Raw genomic sequence first — 21018 nt, 5'->3', positions numbered from 1 at the left:
CAATAAACGCATATATTCAAAACTTTTGTAATAGCCGAAGCGACACTATTTTTTCCCATAATCTCCAGGAAACTCAATCAATCCTTCAAACTTGACGATGTTCAACTTACCCACATCCACCCCATGCAGCACCCGTGCGTTCACACCCCTCGACAGATGTCTTAGTTCATACATCTCCGCCAGGGCTTTTGGCAGCCCAGCAATATGCTCGTCGGTGCACTTGAGGAAGTTGTTTGTCATGCCGACGCCGCAAATCTTGCAAAACGCCTTGTATAGAATGTGCGCGCCGAATTCGTATTTTCCGATATTGGCTTCGTCTCCGGCTAAGATGGCGGATTCGGCGGGCCGGTATAACCAGTAGGAGCCAATCTAATAAAGGGTCAAATTTAGAGACAAACGAGGGATGAGTGGAGGAATCTTGATAACTTACACGCTCACAGATGCTACAGTTGCAATCTATTACGTTTTCGAGCGTCTCGTCAATTGGTTTGCTCGGCATAGCCACGGTGAGCGCTCCGCAATGGCAGCTGCCCGTATACACAAGCTCTCCTTCTCCAGGCTTGGGAAATTCTCCCTTGTGAGCTGGGTTTTGATGGGGTTCTCCCTTAGAAGCACCATCATATCTGCGAATGTCATATTAGGACTCCATGTTTTGAACAAAGGAAGAGGGAAGGGGGGGTTCGCCCTACGGGATTCTCTTTAGGGCCCAGGTGTTGAGCCCTTGAATAGCATGTGCCTGTCAAAATCATGTCAACAACAAACCCATCTCACATCCCTCGTTGTGGAAGGTCGTGCGTAGCTTACATTGATATAAGATGGCTGCAGAGCATGTCGTGGGTCTGCCTCCTCGTCTTTCCACCAAGATGCCGCCACACCAGTAGAACACTTGGGGCAAAACTAATATTTCCGGAAGAATTGAGTCAATAAGTGATCATAGTCACCTTCGCGTGCGTGCTTCAATGTTTTCTCTTCTTACCAAATGCTTCAGTTTCTTCTCACCAAACGTATATGCCGTCAGCTGGTCTAAGCTGCCCTTGACAACAGTCACATTGCTTGTCCCAGGATGAAGCCAAAGATAGCCCTTCCTCACGCAGATGCTGCATTCGCAGTTGTATGCTTCTTTGATTTCGGGCACCTTGATTTCATACACAAAGTCGCCGCAATGGCAGTTGCCTCTGTATGTGATGATCTCGGCTTCAGCCATATTGGCGCTCGGGGTTTATATTTGGCGCAGTATGTATAGCGTTTAGCGCCCTTGTGTAAAGCGAAGTCAAGTGTGGGAACAAACACCAGAAGATGAGAACAATGGAGGTTATTCCGGGTCGTTGATGTGATGAGAGGAAATAAAAAGAAAATGTCTCGTGGGATCTTGCATCATTTATATATGCGATATTCCGAGGTACACGTACCTATTTGGTGGGCAGTCACCAAAATGCGGATAAAGTTGCAGCATGCTAGCCTCAAGCTGAGGATCGTCGCAGTTGCTCAGTCCTCACAGCTCGCGGTTATGTTGGTTGCAACGCGCTAATACCCCTGCCAGGCCTCGGTCATAATCATTGGTTTGTCGCTGAGGACGGAGCCACTTCTATGCCGTACCTGTTTCTGCTGTTTTCGGATAATGGTGTTATATGCGTCTACAGCCGCGTTCCAAGTCAGGGAAATGCAATTGGACTGGATGAGGCTCATAGCTTATCGTAAAAAAAGGGGGAAAAAAGAAGAGGAAAAAAAGTCACCTACCGAGATAGGCTAATGATGATTTCGCTCGTTGTGAACAATCAGTTTTGGATGACTGTGAGGGTCTGTGCAACCGTACGAGTTGAGCTCTCAACGATTGTGAGCGACCAGGGGACGGCTAGACTAGAGTTGCCTCGTAATTCATCAACACAAATCGCTAATGAGAGAACCAGCCAATAGCCCAACAACTTCCCATCAATTCACTCGCACATCCCCGCTCGGCACATCATCTCTTATCGGGTACAATCATTATCATCATTAAGGTCTACTGCGCCCTGCAGGTGCTCAGGCTTTGCGCTCATGCTCTTATTCTAGTATCTCCGTGCCCCGTTGTCTGCATTCTTTGCATCTGTCTGTGCTTGTGCGTTGAGCTGAATGGCTTCTTTCAGCTTCGCAATTACTTCAGGCTGGTTGCTGAACGCTGTTTGGAGAATGTTTTCAAGATCAGCCTCCACCTTGGCTATTGGCCTCACTCCTACTTTTCTGCTCTGGGAGTCATTGATGAGGGAAGCCCATCGTTTTGTGAATGCGTAAATCGACTGGCGTAGAAGCTCGTCTAGCTGCTCGCTCATGTCTTCTACCGTTAGCGTCTTGGCTGTGACCGAAGGTGCACCTCGAGACCAGAGATTACCACTGATAACGCTTCCAAAAAAGCCTACCCAGTTCTGAGGACTCAGAGTATCCCAGATCTGCCCAAAATGCTGCATGGCTGGAGGTTGACTTCGTATGTCACCAATCTCAAGTGACACTAGCTCATTTTTGATAATGAGTAAATTCTTGACCATGAAGAGATCTGGGTCGGTATCGGTTTTAAGCGACTTGATCCTAGCCTCGGCCCGCTGAAGAATCTGAATTGTTTCTCGCACAATTTTGAATACCACGGGACTGTTCTTGGCCTGTGTAACATCACATTAGCATACGGAGTAGATGGATAATAGCCATAAGTAGAAGAAAAGTGGATGAGCACACAATGGTTAATATGGAATCAACCAGCATAGACTTACAGATCGTTCTTTAGGCATTGCTCGATCAAACATGGCAAGAAGCTCAATCGCTCGTTTTACCAAGGGATATGCGTTTGAAGACGCCACTCCGTCTACAACAGGGCTGATCTTCAAAGAGCCATCCTGTGTCGGGGCCTTGGTAATCGATTTCACGATTTCGGCTTCAAATAAGTTGTCTGTAAATGGCCACAGGTGGTCTGCGAGCAGCCTGGCGGCATATTCCCGATACTTTCTGAAAGACAGAGATTCATCTTCATCCAAGTCCGCCACGGCGTATTCATTAGCCAGCCAGCCAACTATACTGCACGTTTCTGTGAGTTGAGCGTTCTGGAAGACGGCCTGTAGGTTCGTCGCTAGCGGCACGATGTTGCCAGGATGAACCATTGTGGTGTTGACCAGCTTGACAGCTTGGAAAGCCGACTCCGGAAGAGGGCTCCATGCGAGTTCGATGTTGAAAATTTTAGTGAAAAGAACGTCTTCGCTATACATCCGCTCGAATAACTGTTTGATGAAGTTTCTGGAAGCTGTCTCGACTGACAGACTTTTTACTTCTTTCTGGTATTCGTCCAGATCATGTTGCGCCATTACTTTCAAATCGCGGTCGCGGGTGGTGAAATATGTTCGGAAAATGGTGTTAACAGTACTGACGTATGTCGCAGAGGTTGCGGTAACTTCAACTGGCTGTCCATACGCATGGTAGGCCGATCGAACTATTCTTCGGGTATTTGGCAGCAAAGAATAAGAATCTGCCATCATCTCTTCGAATCTCCCGTAAGCTAGAGCGTGGCGGGCGGACTCTGATTTTGTAGCCGTAATTTGTCGAGCAATGTCACTGGAGACCTTCTCCAAAGAGCTATTGAAACCATGGTCAAGAAGATGCAAGGCTTTGGTAAGCAAGGCGCTATATCGTGCTAGGTATGAGTCGCGTTCTCGGTAATTCTCCTACTCTTCATCAGTACTAAGCGCTTTGAATCTCGAAAAGAGCCAACTTACATGGGTAGTCATGAATTTGATGCAAGAGTCAATGTTCTCCACCATCTCACTGAAATCGTCATCCTCTATTAAGCGGCCGGCCCCGGGAGCGTTCAGACGCCTTGTGGCTTTTTCTAGGTAGGCGTAGTAGTAGAGATCTGTTCCGACCTCATCGGCGAGTTTCTCCAATCGCCGCTGTTCCGTCAGGAGCTCTTCACACTGAGCCTGGAAAGTCGAGGTCTGAGCCTCAACAGACAGAAATGATTGCGACAAAGTGGTCAATAGCTTCAAGGTATCGTTGGCATTGTCGATTAAGCCTTCAAGGTGGCGCTCGGTCATCTTCAATTGGTCGCGATACAGCCTAGTCTGGTTAGCCCAGCTCGGATGGCATATGCGTCCGCATTCTTACAGATATTCCTGCTGGCTTTCTTCCAAGAGTAGGTGATCCAGAGACTTCGAAGACACCTCTTCCCTCTGGTAATACTGATAAGATGTAGACTCTTCGTTGAAAAGCGTCAATGCCTCCCAGTTCCTGCTCTTCCTGTCAACCTTCCGCCGCGGCCTGCGAGGGGCATCTTTGAAAAGCTCCGCTCTGACAACACGGTAGAAATCGGAGTATGAGGCAGCTCGTCGGAGCAATGTGGGTTCGGGAGGGTCATTTGTGTGCTCTGCTTCCTCTAGAACATCTTCAAGAATCTCGGCAATGTTGTTGGCCTCCTATAACATGGTCAGCTACCCGCTGTATGCAAAGCAGTGGGCGATGGTGACACGCACATTGGGCTGCTGTAGAAGCGACTCCTTGCGCTGGTGCCCGCGAGGCCTGCCATTGGACGTCTCGTTTCTGTTGTTGTTGCTGCTGCTGCTAAGCTCCGGCACGAAGCTGTACCAGCCGTCCTCGTACATGGTGGCCCAGAGCGCGAAGCAGGAGGCTGCGAGTTACTGAAGCACAGCTACAGTAACTTAAAAGCCACGCGTGTGCCATTGGCAAGGTCCAGGCGGGGCGACTTGCTCCGGCCGCCGATAGTGGCACGATAAGGCGCCTAGCCAATTGGCGGCCAGAGAAATGGATTGACATCATGGAGCTTCGGCACGGGAACCCCAGTACAGGGATATGAGAACTCGGCACGCACTAGCTCTAGCTGGAGATCGAAGCTTTTGCATGATCTCACATCGCTTGCGACTTCACCAGCTGTAGCTGCGAGCATATACGCGGGTCAAGTCAGACCAAGAGCGGGGCCGCCAAAAGTGTTTCGGTAGGCTCTGGAGCAATTACAGCAGCTCTTTGATGAGAGCTTGACTTACAGTCATGAGCACCTCGCATGTTGCCCTTCGCCGGGCGTCGCGCATTGGCCTCTTAGCTCGACCACGCCTTGGTGTGAGCCAGCGCCAATGGGTTCGCTATATCAGCGACTCTGCAGAGGTGAGGCCTAAGAGACGGGGAGGTAAAGCATTAGGATTTGCAGCCGTCTTCGCTGTCGCAGCAGCAGGCGCATTCTGGTATCCTAGGCTCCGAGCTCAGTTCAGTACTGCAGCTCCTGAAGACGGAAGGGAGACTGGATATCAAAAGGCCGAGCTGGAGTTTGAGAAGGCCCGCAAACATGGCGTGTCAAAGGAAGACAACCGCGAACTCATCAGCTCTCAGCATCTGCAAGTAAAGAACAGCTGGGAGCACCCCGGAGTATACGCATGGGGCTCAAACGTGGGCAAGGTCATTGACCCTGTCTCAAATGAGAAGAACATCAAACTTCCGCGCAGGATATCATATTTCGATCGTCAGCTTCTCCGTGATCTAAAGCTTACAGAGAACTTTGGCGCGGCTATCAATGAAAAGGGAGATCTCATCCAATGGGGCTTGGGGTTCAACAAGGCAGACGCAACACCGGTTGTGACCTTGAAGGGCAAAGATCTTGCCAAGATTGAGGTTTCAGATGATAGGATTATTGCGCTGTCTCGAGGCGGCTCGGTGTATGCTATCCCCGCCTCGCGTGACGATCAAGAGGTTGGCAAAAAGCTAGAGCAGCAAAAGAGCTCATGGTCTTTGTGGTCCTCGTCTGGTAAAGAGGCCATCAGCTTTCAGAACCTGACGCCGGCGGGCCTCGGCTGGGGCGAGCGTGTTGCTGATATCAGTAGCGGCCTTGAGCATTGCCTGATGCTCACATCAAGCGGGCGAGTTTTCTCCTCAGCTTCGAGCGCCTCAAACTTCCCGTCGAAAGGGCAGATGGGTATTCCAGGCCTCACTTGGGAGACACGCCCTAAGGGGCGCTATGATCAACCGCATGAGATTGCCTTGCTCAAGGGATTTGATGTCAAGCAGATCGCAACAGGTGATTATCACTCGGCCGTTCTAGACAAGCTTGGCCGGATCTTTACGTTTGGCGACAATACTTTTGGCCAGCTTGGCTTTGAAACCCAGATTGGGAATCCATTTATCTCTACTCCTACAATCTTACCGATTCATAAGCTATATGGAAGCAGTGCACCAGTGTCCACTGCCTCCTCAATAGCTGCCGGTGGAGTCAATACTTTCTTCACTTGTGAGGCGAACATGCCTAGTGCCCCTAACAGCGAGGCTGGCACTCCAGCGCCCTCTAAGAGATTGCCTCACCATACATATGATCTTTGGGCCGCAGGGCAGGGTACTTGTGGCTCACTAGGCACCGGAAGATGGACTCACGTCTCTGTCGGGCCGACCAAGGTCAAATCTCTCTCCGGGCTCTCTGAGTTTGACGAGAAAAAGAACCAACTGATGCCCATCAAGATCAAAGCCCTAAGCATCGGCGCAACTCACTGCTCTGCGGTCATGGACAATGTGACGCAGACATCTGTCTCAAACCGTTCTTCCGAGAATGAGACATACTGGGGCTCTGACGTGGTCTTCTGGGGAGGCAACGAGCACTATCAGCTAGGAACGGGCAAACGAAACAATTTGAATACGCCAGCTTATATTGGGCCGTTGGACGGAGGTGAAGGAGACGCCGCACACGGCCGGCAAGGCGAAGTGCACAGACTATGTCTGACACCCAGACAAACCGCTCGGCTTGGAGAGGGCGGCAAGGGCCGCAAGGCGACGCTGGAACAAAAGGTTGAATGCGGTAAGTTTGTCACAGGTGTCTACTCTGCCGTATAACGGATATCAGGAAACCTGGGGAGGACGAGAATTTATGGGGTGATGGGAAAAGGCTGCAAAAGGCAGCCATGAGCAATAACAGGCTAGGACTCAGCTGGTGCGAGATGCTAGCTGCACCTCCTCGCATCCATCCAGCATCCCTGGATATGTCGGGTTGGTGTGTCACATGTCTGACATCGCCGCATGGCCTTTTACTGGTGGTGTGGATGGGCCAAAAACGCGGCGATGCAAACACAGACAAAAAAAAAAAAAAAAAAAAGATAGGAAGAAAAACGAAGGGGAAAAAAGGAAAGGGAAAAACACTCCTGACTCTGCTGTACGACCACAAAATATGCATGTACGATATTGGGATCTCGATATGTAGTTATTATTATACAACCACGCATAACCATCCATGCCGCGATGCATCTCACGGGCAAATGAGAGGCCCGGGGGCAGGGCCTGGGCACTGGTGACGCGCCGCAGCGCACGAAGCGAATCAGACGACCTGCAGCAGCAGCAACGGATCATACGGAGCTGCTGCTGGGCTTCCTAGCGGCGGATGCGCATGCAGGTACTCTCGGCCAGCCTGTGATGAGATTTAGCTGAAGAAACGCCATTTGATGCGGCGAGCGGCGACTCCACCGGCTGCGCGCTGGCGGGACGCACTATTGGCGGCACCGCGCGCTGCATGCACGGATTGCTGCATGCAATATAGCGAATCTCCATTATTCGTGCAGGGGGCAGCGGCGATGAATGCTGAAGGATGCATGGCGCACGCTGAGGGTTGCTGTGTCTTGTTGTTATCCTCGGGTGTGAAATGTCGCTATGCTATATATGATAGAAGCCGTGTGCAGCATCGCTTAAGAGCAAATGCAAATCCTGCAGCGGCCCTCTGGCCCTCTCCCGTCTTCGTTGCCTCACTTCGTATAAAACGCTGCCTGTGCATATCGACTTTTGAGCTTCATTCTCGCTCTCGCACCCTGGCCTTCCCCCTCCGCTGTCAGCATCTTGCTTCATCTCATCTCATATCAGACTCCACGCACGCGCCGCTAGGGCCACGTACAAGAGACCTCGCCGTTGCGCTTAGCCACAGCTTACACGCAGTACTCGGTACCAAGCCTTTCGCTGGACTCGGATAGACTGCCGCTTCCTTTCCTCTCCTCCGCTGCCTTTTTTTCTCCTCTTCTTCTCCATCCTCGCGTCTTCTTCTTTCCAAACCTGCCGAGGGAACTTTTTTTCTTTGCTTCTTCTTCATTTCCCTCTTTCTTCTTCAATTTCGAAACGCTCCTTCGCAGAAACCTTTTACTTTTTTTTCTCCTTCTTTGTCTCGGGATCCCGGCATTCATACGATTTTCTCTACGCACCACCACAGCCAACTCTCCATCTATTAAACACCGCGGCGACGGCGACGGCAAAAGTAGCAGCGATAGCCAACCTAGTCACTCTCCTTGCCAGGGCTGTCAAACGAGCAGCCTCCAAAGCGACCAAGATTTCTCCCCTCAGTGCCATGGATAAGATCCCCCAGTTTCGCCGGAAGCCCAAACCTCCGGTCATCGAGACGTCCATCGACCGCAGGGCCAGCATCGCCACCGAGAATGTGAGCGCAACCGAGTCGCCGAGAGCCCATCATAAGATGTCCGCGTTTAAGAGCCTGCGACTGCGTGGCCCGTCGAAGCGCGCGAGAGACAGCCCGCCCTCCGAACTCACTCCAACGACACCGTCGGCCGTCGTGGTGGCTCAAGATGGCATCCAGTCGCCAAGGCTCGCCCGGCCAGCATCGCAGCCCGCGCAACACAAATCGCCGCCTGTGCAGGATCGCCGGAGGAGCGTCAACCAGCTGCCACCCGCTCTGCCGCTATTTTTGTCGCTGTCGCAGCATGGTGCGTCATATCTGCATGCTTGAATGCATATGCACGTCATATACACTGGCGCTGCAAGTAACTTACTCGAACGCCCCGCTAACAACACGCGCGCTACCGCAGATATCGACACCAAGTTCCAGGAACTCACCTGGGCCGAACGGGTTCGCGTTTCGCAGGGCATGCGAGACGACGGCCAGGCAGATCCGCGATGGGCGCTGTACAGACACGTAGAAACGCACGAAAAGATGGACCGATACGTTAATATCAAACCCTGGGCTTACAACCGAGTCAAGCTTCGTGTCCCGGAAGGCGAGATCGATTATGTCAACGCTTCTGCCATTACTCTTTCGTCCCCGTCCGACCCTAGCAAACCACCGCTGCGTTACATCGCCATGCAGGGCCCTACCATTCCCTCAATCGACTACGTTTGGCGCATGATTGCGGAACAAAGCCCTTCTCACGCAGTCATTGTTCAGCTGACGAATATGGTGGAGCTTGATGTGATCAAGTGTGACCAGTATTTTCCTATGGGAGAAGAGCTTCCCACCGGCGGACGGGATACCGTCTGGGGGATCAACGATTACAACGACGCATGGGGCGACAACTGGAGAGCAGATCTTACCTTTGTGTCTGTGGAGCAGCTTGCCAGGGGTGCCATTGAGAGGCGCAAGTTGCTCTTCCACGTCCATGGCGAAAGAGAACCGCGTGTTGTGTGGCACTTCCTCTACAAACGCTGGCCTGATTTTGGTGTCCCGACGGCAGAGGATCTGGATGGCTTTCTGGAACTAATGAAGCTGTCCCGCCAACACAGCACACCATCCACGCCTCGCATCATCCACTGCAGCGCCGGAGTCGGTCGAACAGGTACCTTCATTGCCCTCGAGCACTTAATGAGAGAGCTCGATTCTGGCGTTCTGGCGAGATATGATATGCCCTCAGAGCGTTCCGACCTTGTCTATGATGTGGTTGATATCCTTCGTCAGCAGCGTAGGGGCATGGTCCAAGGCGAACTTCAATATCGCTTCATCTACCAAGTTATGCTTAAGCTCTGGCAAGAAAAATACGGCATCGTGGACGAGGGGACCGGCAGCCGTGAACCAGCAGCTAAGAGACTTGAGGTTGCGAGTCCCTTTGTGGGTAACGGTCGGCCTGGGACAAACTAGCGATTCAACCGCGGCAGATCGGCTTCGGACTTTACAGCGGCGATTCTGAAAAGCGAGAGCTCAGTGCCAGACACTGACGAGTGATCTGGGGCCGTTTTCTTACGTTTTGTGTTTTGAGCCGTCTGTTTACATTTTACCATCCCCATTTTCTTACTTCAGTATCATTACACTGGAACACTTTGTCCGGCGCGGCCTGAAAACGAATTATTAATGTCAACTTCTTTATTTTGCCTTTTTACAATCATTAGCGCTTGTCGGCATTTATTTATCTTATTTTTTATTCTTTTGGATACTTTTTTTCCCCTTCCTTCGTTATGATCTGATGGCTTTGCCTACCGGTCATCCCTCTCTTCCATGAGTGGGCCTTTTTCTTCTTCTACATCAAGATCATTTGCATCATGGGAAATTTCTCCATCACGAACTCTTATAGAAGGATTGCAGACGGACGTATCGCGAGGGGGTATGAAGCAACACGAACCCGAAGTTGACATTGATTTACTGAAGGGTGCTAAACGAACAATACACCCTATTGTTTTCTGATGTTATCACTCTTTGCTTCCTTTTCTTCCTTTTTCTCTTTTTCTTTTTCATATCAAAGCGATGAAATGGTATTGCTACATGGAACGCACTAGGGATTATATGTACATAAAAAACAGCGATTGAAAATTTGAAATTAAAATGCATGAGCAAAGCAGAGAAAGGAGAACAGACGGGATGGATATCCTTTCAACATTGAACTTAAATTCCACACTTTTGTGATTTATCCCATTCATCTGGTATAAATAGTATATATCTCGTTTAAACATAATCTTTTTTTTATTCAACACGCAATATATAAAAACAAACTTGACCTCCACCAGGTATTATCTTTTTATGATCCCTTCGTGTGCAGCACACTTACTACCTGAGTATTATATCCGTATTAAGACCAAAGGAAAAACAACAACACAATAAACAAACGAATAACAAACAGAATGTTCCACAGATGAATTAAGAAAAATTGAGCAGTCGTAAGACGTAAGACAAATCAAAGTCATGTCTAGTTTAACAAAGACGTAGGGCGAGAGATGCCACAACATACTGCATGCGCTTCATACACTCCCTCTCAGGCAGTGACCGTGACAAAGACAGTCTCCGTCTCCTTCTCCTTCTGCGTGACCGTAACAGTGAAGAAGACGGAAACGGTGGGAGTCCCATTGACAGTCTCTGTAGTGCGAGGGTTGGTATCGCTGCTGGTAGGGACGGCTTGGATCGTCGGAGCAGCGTCGTCGGGGATGGGGATGAGGACGAGGCTTGTTGGGTTGGGCAGCAGTGTAGGCGTGTGGGAGGGGGCTGAGGGGGGAGTGATTATGTCGGGGATGGGGATGGGGATGTGAGGGGTGGCGATGACGGTTTGGAAGGTCGTCGGTGTAGGCGCGGGTGCGGGTACAGGAGTAGTTGGTTGAGGCGACTTTACTGCGGGAGGAGAGTCTGCCACTGGAGGAGGGGATGGGACTGCTTCTGCGGTGGATGATGAGGGAGGAGCAACATCGACTGGAGATGAGGGAACAACTGGAGCTGTAGTTGAAGATGACGGAGCTGCCGGAACTGCAGTCGACTGAGCAGACGAAGGAGCCGATGTAGTGGGGGGCAAAGGCGGCAGATCGCTGACGATTATTACGGTAGTAATAGTCACGGGCGAAGGGCTAACCGGAGCACTCGTTTCAGGGGCAGCTGACGTCGTAACTGGTACCGAAGCCGGTGTTGAAGAAGCCGGTGTAGAGGCCGGCGTTGTCGTGGTCGACGAGCTGCCTTGAGATCCGCCCGTAGTACCAAGAATACTTTCCGCATCGGCTGTGTCATGGCATCCAACCATCACACCCGCAACGTTATTCATCGGCAGGGCAAAGCACTTTTGCTGAGAAGGACATTTCTCGAGCGAGTATGTACCGCTAGAGCTGCACCTGGCCAACTGGCCGTCAATACAAGCAGCTGCATTTCCAGTACAAGTAGACTGAGGGGTCAAGTCCTTGAAGACGTTGTTGTACTGTTGAGCCTGGGCCAAGTTGCTTGCAAAGACTTGAGCTGGAACAGTGGATGTTCCAGTAGGGAAAGAGTTGATTGCGGTAGGAATAGGAATATCGTTGCCGGGGGGCTTGGTCACTTGGACGGTAGCCGTAGCTCTTGTTGTGCGGAGTGTGGTTGAGGCGGCGGAAGTTGGGGGCGGAGGCAAGGCCGATGTGGATGGAGAGGCTGCGACAGCAGTTGTTGTTGTTGCAGGGCTCGTGGAGGATTCGAGAGACGAGGCTGGGGGAGGAGATGGGGGAACAGACGTTGTTGAGCTGGCAGGCTGTGTAATTTCCGACGCTGAAGTAGAAGCCGGCAGTACCGCAACATCAGTGGAAGCCTTCGAGCTCAAAGGTCTCGCTTCATTGGGAGTACCAACGGCAATAGCTGGGACTGATGTTGAGCTAGCAGTTGCATCACTGGTTGGAACTTTGGTTGTCGGCGCCTCGGAGGCAGAAGTCGTGACCTCGGCGGAAGTGGTGATAGCTCCAGGCTCTGTAGCACTCGAAGTCAAGCTGCTCACTCCGCTTGTAGGATTGGGTGTTATTTTGGTATTGATACCATGTGTGCTAGAACTGGCAGTAGTGGCGCTAGGCTCCGTTGGCGAGGCTGAAGCACTCTCTGTAGCAGTAGGAAGCTCGATTTTTGAGGCCGAAGCACTCTCTGTAGTGGAAGAGGAAGATGCGACTGTTGTACTGCCAGCGTTCGAGCTCAACTGCGTCTGACTAGTCTGACTAGAACTTGTGGCTGGAGCATCAGTCCCAGAGCCTGAGGCAGTCGTCTGGCTCTCAGGAGCTGCAGTTGCAGATCCAGTAGTAGACACAGGCTCCGAAGTGGTGAGAGGTTCGGTAACAGCTGAAGACGTGGCCTCTGTTGTGGGAGCACTCGTCGCTGATGTCGTCACAGGATCTGATGTACTGCTAGTAGCTGTATCAGTACTAGTTGGAGAAGAAGCAGTCTGGTCATTTCTCAGTGGCAAAGCTGAAGACGCTGCAGCTTCCGTTGTTGACGTCTGAGGCTGTGAGCTTGTTTCAGAAGTGCTTGAAGTGCTTGAAGTGCCACTTTCAGTAGGACTAGTACCAGAAGTTGAAGCGGCTGCTAGAGACGTTGAGGTTTGCGCCTCTGTTGATGATGATTCTCCAGTCGAAGCTGAGGTGCTTACCGCCGTAGTGCTGGCACTTGTAGCTGAGGTATCAGTTGTTGTAGAAGTGCCAGCAGCACTGTCAGAAGTGGTCGAAGTAGCAGCCGTAGCAGAAGTATCAGCAGCACTGCTGGATGTAGCTGGAACAGCAGGTGAAGAAGAAGTATCAACAACGCCGCTCGATGTGGTTGGAACACTTGAAGAAGAAGTGTTGACAACGCTGCTTGATGTGGCTGGGGCAGCTACCGTAGTACTGGTGGTTTCTCCAATACTGCCGGATGTACTTGGAGCAGCAACTGTACTGGAGCTTGCTACAGCACTGTTAGATGTAGCAACAGGAACAGCAGCCGTACTAGAGCTTTCCACAGCACTGCTAGAAGTAGCAGCAGGGACAGCAACCGTACTAGAGGTATCCGCGACACTGCTAGACGTCTCAGGAGCAGCACTGGAGACAATGCTTGATCCTCCTTGCTCAGCATTTGTTGTAGCCACAATGGGTATCACAGATAACTGCTCAACCGAGGTTGTGGCCGGGATTTGACTCTGAGTAGGGGTACTGGAAACGAGCGAGTCGGGGATATTGGCTGTTGAGTCCGTCAAAGTTTGAAAGACCGGCCGAGGAGCCGATGCCGTGGGCACCGCAGGTTCAGCAGAAGTCCTATTTTCATGTTAGATTCCATTCCTTCGTCTTTCTATGGCAGTAAAGCAACGTACTCAGGCCCTGATGGGATTGCAGATGACTCAGGTATAGATGTTTCGGCTCGCACTACTTTGGGCCTGTTTATCACGAAGTGTGTCAGTACCGAAGAATCAACCTCAAAGATGGAAGGGCAGAAAGGAGAAGGATTCATACACCGGGCCTGCCTGTGCAAGCCGAGCAGCCAAGAGCAGGCTTAGAGCCGTGTTGAATAGAATATCGCAACGCATTATGTGAGTTGTAGTCGTATAGAGAAGATGATCGCACAGCGATAGAAAGAATAAGGGAATGAAAAAGAGTAGGGAAATTCAGTAATGGTAAAGATCGGCAAAAGGGAAGGAAGTGTTTCACCAAAGAGGATGAATGAAATAAATAAGTAATTAGTAGTGAATGTTGGCCTGAAGATCCACGGGTAGCAAAGATGCGTGTTCAACACCACAAAGAGATTTGCTGTGTTTGGTGGGTCTTGCAAGAGAACTTGGCGAAAAAAAGGAATGCTTTGCTTGAACAAGCGGCCAAATCCGTAAACAGAGAAAAATTGCGAGACAAAAAGAAAATGAGGTGAGAATTATTAAGGCGGGATTGCTTTTCTTGTCAAAACGAAACGTTCCCGTCCAGATTAGCTGTGAATAGCAAAGGGAAAAAGAGAGTTTGCGTGTGTAACTCGGCAAAAGCAGCAGCGTATAAGTGAAAGGGATTGATCGACAAAAAGGAAATGAAACGAGATGGGAAAAAAAAAAAAAAAAGAATGGGAAAGTTGCAAAGAGAGACAAATGAGAGATAGAGATAGGAAAAATAAGGAAAAAAAGGAAAAGAAAATCCAGATCAACCAGAGCACCGGAAACACACACGACAGACACGATATGCAACCTTAATATCTTGAGATCAGGAACCAAGAACGGGAACCATTGGGAAAGGATCGTCCTCTGCATTAAGTATGCCCCCCTTCTTCTCTCTCAGCTAAGCCCCCTCCATCCATCCATCCATCTTGGCCTCGATACGCGCTTGACTTTTTGCTTTCTCGGCATTCCAAGCCGTCGCCGCGACCGCCAAGCAAGGGGTGTAAACTACCTACTGTATGTAAGCCCTCAGCGCACAAGTCGCTTCTCTTTTTTTTTCTTGCTTCACTGGAAACCTGCAGCCTCTCCATGTCCCTGGCAGGCCGTCGTCTGAGAGTGTCCGGCTGCATCCGCGCGGTTGGCCGGCGCAAGGCCCTTGGAAAGCCAACGTTGTACTAGAGAGCTGCTCTGCAGGGTGCCTGGCTAATCTCGAGGTGTTGCGCTGCAGCCGCTGTCTGAGACGGCGAGGCGTGCTGGCCTATCAGCGTCGCCCCACCGCGGCCACCTGTGGCTCAGTAGCAAGGGCCTGATTAAGCGCCAGGCGTTTACTTGATTGATTTGAAGGCATTCACAGCCTGGTTTTTCCTTGTTTTGTTTTACGGTCAGAATCCGGTGGAATGGGGCTCATGATTGATTAATGAACTTGAAAATTTTATCTGCTTTGCTTGTCTTTTTACCGGATGTTGGTTCCGTGATGGTAACGTGATCGTGTGCCTCAAAGCGTGAAGAATGCAGTTGCGCTTTGTGCTTCACCCATTCAAACAACTTGTCCGGATGCAAACAGGTGGCCAACAATTATACACTCTCTCTTAATTCCAAAGATACACAAATCATTCTCAGATTAAATTTAAATTCTACCATTTTATTTTATTCTAAAATTTGAACAACAAAAACGTTTTCAAGTTTGCCCTCTAGTACTTCGTACCACCGTACCTTGACCAGAATTCGTTCGTCCAATCGGAGGCTCTATCGATCCCTGCATCCACCCTGGACGACGATTTTAAGATGAGACAGATAGCCGCCGCTCGCCTCTTTAGGCCATTCCCATCCATCAGCCTCTCAAGTTCTTAGAATAGAAGCAGTGGAAATTCTATGGTAGTACCAAGTGGATTGCCATGCGTATTTATTTGCATCTACTTGCATGTATGGGTCAGCTCCAAACCCATTAGTTCTACCTACGAAGATATTAGTTGACCACAACTGCTTTGTAGCAAGCGACTGAGAGTAATTATTCCGTATGAACATATTCTATTCATCAGATATTGCCATCCGGGCCGTATATACATATCATAAAGTTGTTCAAAGCCCATCCCTTTTTAATAAAAAAAAAACGCCCTCGCCTCATGCTTCATGTTCCAAATATTGCACATATTCCCTGTCACTTATAAGAGTGTGGCATAAAAACTCCCATTCACCTTTCGGCCTCCGTCTCAGCTTCTGCCCAGGATAAGCGCACCCGCTCTAATACGCGCGCCAGTACATTGATGGATTCATCCTCTTGCATTTGAGCGTAGGCTTCCACAGCCTCTTCGTCAGGCCACGACCAGCTCAGTCCGGCCGTGCCAATGGCCTCGCGTAAGGACTCCACCTCTTCTCGTTCGAGCATCGGCTCGGCTAGGAGTCGAAAGGCGCATAGAGTTTCAACAAAGTCAGCATATGGCGGCGGCTCGTCTGCCTCAGACAGAGCTTGGACAATGCCGGGCTGGCCCCACTCCTTGATTAACCACCTCAGCAACTTGGCCATTTGCTGAAACTCGCCCAGGTAAGCCAAAGAGAGCATGTACTCGTAAGCATGTTCGCTACGAGCTGGGTCCTTTCGCCACATCATCCCTTCCAATGGTTCTAGTTCCTTTGTGCCCAATAACTGCCGTGAACCTCTCTCGTACGAGAGAAGCTTGTCAAACAACTCGTTCATTTGAAGAGCAGAAGACCGCAAGGCACGAAACAAGTCCAAGGATCCTGACTTGTCATCAAATGTGTCCCAGTGCATAGCATCCTTGTGCCTGGACCTTTCATCATATAAAGGCCACATGGCGTGGTTTTCTATCGTTAACGAGCCTGACTCCATTTCCGTAAAAAGCTGCTCAAGTTCGCGCTTAGCTATTTTCCGCATGGTCTTGCTGAATTGGACAAACTGGGGAAGCGTAATCCCAGAAGGTCCATCAAGTTTCTTTATGATATGAAGAGACAGTTTGAGTTGCTGATGAACAGCTATCCTCAAGCCGTAGTGGTGCTGTGATAGGTGTTTTAAAATCGTGCCCCAGATAAAGTCGGACAGTGGAGTTCGGTCGTTTCCTAGTCGTTGCTCTGCCAGTTCAATAGCTCGTATCATGTACTTCCTAGCTACTTTACCCTCTTGCCGTATCATCACTTGAATGCAGGCTGAGATAAGGCTTATGGGCACTTTCTTTAGAGCTTGTACATCCATCTCTTGGGACATTAGACGGTACAAGGCCCCAGTTCCGTCGCTATCGTGTAGATATTTTCGCGCCATTTCCATCGATTCCGTGTTGGCCACCAGGATTTGAAGGCAGCTGCCTGTAGGACGAATACCATCGAGCTGCATCCTTTCATACAGCTGAGATATGCTGGGTGGGCGAATTCTAGCTTTTTCGAATTCGGTGAGATTAGCTTCCTGTGTAGTAGGGAAGTTCAAGGCCCTGTCTCCGGGAAGAGCTCTTGTGTTTTCGTCTGCTTCTCTTTGCGTCAACTTTTCGAACATGGCAGTATATTCCGCCAAACCAAGTTTGAGTCCAGCTTTAGGAGGGTTTTGGAATCTGTCCCATGCCTCATGTGCATTACGCGTAGCTCTTATAGAGGCTTCCCACATTCCTATCTTTCGGCGCTTCCCTGGTAATATCCGTTGCTGGATTGTCGGTGTCCCGTCTGGAGACATGCCTTGCAAGATATCAACAGCGTCGTCATAGTCGGTTTTCGCGAATCCGGCCTCTTGCATCAGCACTCCCGCTCGTACAGATCGACTCCAGTTGTCTTCAGGATCCATTTCTTCGTCCATGCCGTCTCCCGGTCGTAGATATGGGGGCCACGTAGACGCGTGCCTAGCAGAACTATGAATCTCAACGTGGTTCTTAGGCATGCCCGCTAATACTGTTCTGATGGCTCGAAATCCCTCCGCATTCACAAGAAGTTGCCGTTTCAGTTTGGAAGACACGGCGAGAAGTATCCTCTGCGCTTCCCAATAGAACGAATTAGGCAATGCCTGCTGGACCGTACGTTTTCTGTGGTCCGAACCTAGTAGCTTGAGACCATGATTAAAGACGGCACATTGAGCTTGATAGATCTCTTCTTGCGGTAGGGGTGATTTCACTAAGGCCTCGATATACCGGACGGCCAGATCTGCGAGTTTGATGATGAGCCTAGGATCGAGCCGAATGCAATGGTGTGCTAGAAGTGACATGTTGTGGTTGAAGTTCGCCGATCCAAATGCTCCCCTAGGTGGTATATAGAATTTAGATTTGGTCTTGTCTAGTCCATTGCCCGCCGCTGCTGGATACCAAGAGCTGCAATAATCAATCAGACGGTTGAAGTTCTCCAGGCTAGTAAATCGAGACGATGATCTGAGAAGGAAATGGAAAATGAAGGGCGGCTTATAGGAATCGCGTTCAAGAAATCTTTCACATCGCACATCATCCGTTTTGCCTTCGAGGATGTACATATAGTAGGCCAAGTCCTCATATGAGTGGCCATTTCGCCGCGCAATACTCATTGCTCTCTCCCATTCGTATACCGAGGGAAGTAGATCGAGAAGATATTTCTGGTCGGGTTCTTGCGCCGCTGTTTTGCGAATTATCATCTGTAGCAAGAGGATTGGAGGCCGAACACTTCGGCTCTCCGCGGCGAGTCTCTTCCAGTACAGAGCATGTTCGTTGGGCTCCAATACTTTCTTTAGAAAGAGACTGGGTGATTTATTGCGCCAGGCTTCGAGAGTACCAGAGTCAGGCTCAGCTTTGCGGCGGCGTCGTGGGCGCAGAGACTTGTTCGAGTGAGCGGAAGCGCCATGAGCTCTGTCGGGATCGCTGGGGTCGACGAAAGTCTCTCTGGGCCGCTGTCGTCGGGTAGAAGGCTCTGTTGGGAGCCTATGTTGAAAAGTGCGGTGGGTATAGGAATTGTATGAGTGAGGCGCTGCGGCTCGTGAAACTTGTCGAGGAGATCGGGGCTCAAAAATGCGATCGTCTTGGTCAACTCTGGAAATCTTGCCAGTCTCGTATCCCTCGGCGACGGCAACTTGTGAAGAAGCAAACGTCCGGCGGCTGCATCTTTGCAGCAGCGGTCGACGGGCCGTCTATAGAAATGGCAGAACATCAGTTGTCGAATTCCAGCCCATTGAAATGCGAGGCAACCTACCAAAGATGTTTGGAACAATTGGCACGGCGCTGGCCGCCTTTGCTCCAACTTCCGTGTTGCATTTCTGAGCATTCCTCCTCATATCTCCAATATCTCCAACATGGTCAGCAAAGATCCGTCGAAAAAGCCTTTGTCGCGAGAAATGGGCCGTTGTTGGAGTAGCTCCATACGATCGCGAGTCTTCCCAAAAGTTCAAATTCCGTCGGCCATGCAACAATCGGGGCGCGCCCAAAAGTGGGTCCCTGGCTGTTCCGTCTCCCGTAGTCCATATTCCAGACTCATCCGATTGAATCTACATCGTATAGAATTACAAGGCAAAGGAAAAAAAATTAAGCTGCTTTTCTTTAATATGGTCACAATATTCGCAACAAGCATTCATACTTTCATACTTTCAAATAGTCTCCAATTATCGTTGTGGAAGATCAGAAAAACGCCCAATGCTTTTTACAGTATGTCACACTTTGCAGATCGGAATAGAACTCTCGTGGCCAGCCACAACTAGAAATCAAAACCCTTTCCAAGTGTCTACTACGCATCACTGTCCTTCGACTTCTTCTTCTCTGCCTCTTCTTCCACCTTTTCTTTCCTCTTTTGCACTACCTCCCAGTTGTAAACTCTGGCGGTAGCAACCTCCATGGTCTAAATTCCTCGTCAGTAGGCCAACATCTCAACGGTTATTATGTTTGCTTACAGTAATCTGTTCTCGGAGGAAGTCCAAGTCTTCTTCGCAGTTTGACAAGCTTGTCTTGGCCGCTGAAAGCTTTGAGGTCAATAATGTCTCGGCTTCATCAATCGGATAAGACAGCATAACGTTGGCCTATAGCACAGTCAGTCTGGCAAGTCAAGCGGCCCTGGGCACTCCCATCATACCCCTAGCCAAATGTAAACCTCTTCTGTCGGTGGGATATTCGCCTTGGCGTATAGAGTGTCGTTGAGCTCAAAGGTTGTTTCAATGGGATCGGTCGCATCCTAGTTTCAAATATGAGTAGTGCTCTATTGTCATTGCGCCATATGAAAGCACCTTTCGTAGCTTTAAGAATTGCACCGTATCCAGCGTCTTCTGAATATCCGGAATCTTCTCCCTTAGCCCCGTCATCCGACGTTGCAAGTTCAGCTCCATGAACTGATATTTCCTACCACGGGCTTATTAGCCCCTTTCCCACGGCAACGGTCGAAATTGGCGTAGCTCACGATATCATTTCTTGGAAGCTTCGAAGCGTCGGCTCGACATCATCCCGTGTGGAGACGTAATCCTCGACTTTGTCGACAAAGGGAGCGTACGGGATGCCCCTTGGATTGGTCGGGGCATCATCTTTACCACTGCGCTCGGGATAATTAGCACAGCTTGTAGCTTGGACTGAGAGTGTATGCTTGCGGCCGCGCTTACCTTACGACTGGCTGTTTCTCTGAGCTCGCCATTTTTTCCGGTGCGTGCGACTCTCGGCGCATGCAATTAGGTGTTTTTGAGGCGACACTCTGGAGGATATGCTAGGCCTAACAATTCGCAGGAATAATAGTGGGTAGCTCACCTCGGTGAGGGGCAGATGGCGGGGTTCTTTTACAAGGATATGTTGTAATTGCAGGGTAAACGGAGATTCACTGAGATGTGTTGTATTCTATGCCTGAAAAACGTATGCTATAAGTAAATGTATGGCATGTGAAGTTATAAAAAAAAAAAAAAAAAGAAAAAACGTCAGGTGTTATGGAAATTTGCTGTTGTGACGTTGAAATGATAACGCGATTTTGCTAATGGCTACTCTAAGCTGAGGCTATAAGCAACTACAAAAACAAAAGTCTATGGGTAAGTGTATACCAGTTGGAAATACACACCAGAGAGAAATTTGTCCCCTGTCCACATAATCATTACAAGACTTGATAGATATTCTAGTTGGCTATATAGTGTGATCTTGTAAATATATTGGAAGAAACCAGCAGAGGCCAGACGCCGATATGACAACCACTACTCCAACTCTCATTCTCACCTTCGATCATAGTGCTGGCTAATGAACATTTGTTTTTCATATCTTCGTGAATAGAGAAAAGGTAAGCTAATAATGAAAATTTTATCCTTCGTTTCCGAAGAACA

At 49.8% G+C, this 21018-nt stretch overlaps 5 protein-coding genes across 5 annotated transcripts; 2 read left to right on the top strand and 3 right to left on the bottom strand.

Moving 5' to 3' along the window:
- Nucleotides 1-2045: 2045 nt before the first annotated feature.
- Nucleotides 2046-4613, bottom strand: TGAM01_v200898 (hypothetical protein; the record flags this gene model as incomplete). Its single annotated transcript, XM_024548643.1, has 5 exons — nt 2046-2630; nt 2739-3680; nt 3732-4071; nt 4120-4427; nt 4485-4613. The coding sequence occupies 5 exons, from the start codon at nt 4611-4613 to the stop codon at nt 2046-2048; spliced, it is 2304 nt and encodes a 767-aa protein (XP_024406654.1).
- A 403-nt stretch (nt 4614-5016) lies between these two features.
- On the top strand, nt 5017-6837 carry TGAM01_v200897 (hypothetical protein; the record flags this gene model as incomplete). Its single annotated transcript, XM_018810522.1, has 1 exon — nt 5017-6837. One exon carries the CDS (start codon nt 5017-5019, stop codon nt 6835-6837), a length of 1821 nt encoding a protein of 606 aa, XP_018656253.1.
- A 1489-nt stretch (nt 6838-8326) lies between these two features.
- Nucleotides 8327-9844, top strand: TGAM01_v200896 (hypothetical protein; the record flags this gene model as incomplete). Its single annotated transcript, XM_018810521.1, has 3 exons — nt 8327-8416; nt 8470-8699; nt 8758-9844. The coding sequence occupies 3 exons, from the start codon at nt 8327-8329 to the stop codon at nt 9842-9844; spliced, it is 1407 nt and encodes a 468-aa protein (XP_018656252.1).
- A 1105-nt stretch (nt 9845-10949) lies between these two features.
- TGAM01_v200895 (hypothetical protein) lies at nt 10950-13958 on the bottom strand (the record flags this gene model as incomplete). Its single annotated transcript, XM_024548642.1, has 4 exons — nt 10950-12908; nt 13278-13689; nt 13746-13808; nt 13885-13958. 4 exons carry the CDS (start codon nt 13956-13958, stop codon nt 10950-10952), a joined length of 2508 nt encoding a protein of 835 aa, XP_024406653.1.
- A 2020-nt stretch (nt 13959-15978) lies between these two features.
- Nucleotides 15979-20381, bottom strand: TGAM01_v200894 (hypothetical protein; the record flags this gene model as incomplete). Its single annotated transcript, XM_018810519.2, has 7 exons — nt 15979-18870; nt 19533-19571; nt 19624-19749; nt 19803-19901; nt 19954-20065; nt 20124-20252; nt 20320-20381. The coding sequence occupies 7 exons, from the start codon at nt 20379-20381 to the stop codon at nt 15979-15981; spliced, it is 3459 nt and encodes a 1152-aa protein (XP_018656250.2).
- Between the last annotated feature and the right edge of the window lie 637 nt (nt 20382-21018).

This window comes from Trichoderma gamsii (assembly GCF_001481775.2).
Source record: "Trichoderma gamsii strain T6085 chromosome Unknown Scaffold_2.2, whole genome shotgun sequence".
NCBI classification, from domain to species: domain Eukaryota; kingdom Fungi; phylum Ascomycota; class Sordariomycetes; order Hypocreales; family Hypocreaceae; genus Trichoderma; species Trichoderma gamsii.
Note: the sequence above shows the minus strand (reverse complement) of the source record. Positions and strands in the feature narration are given on the sequence as shown.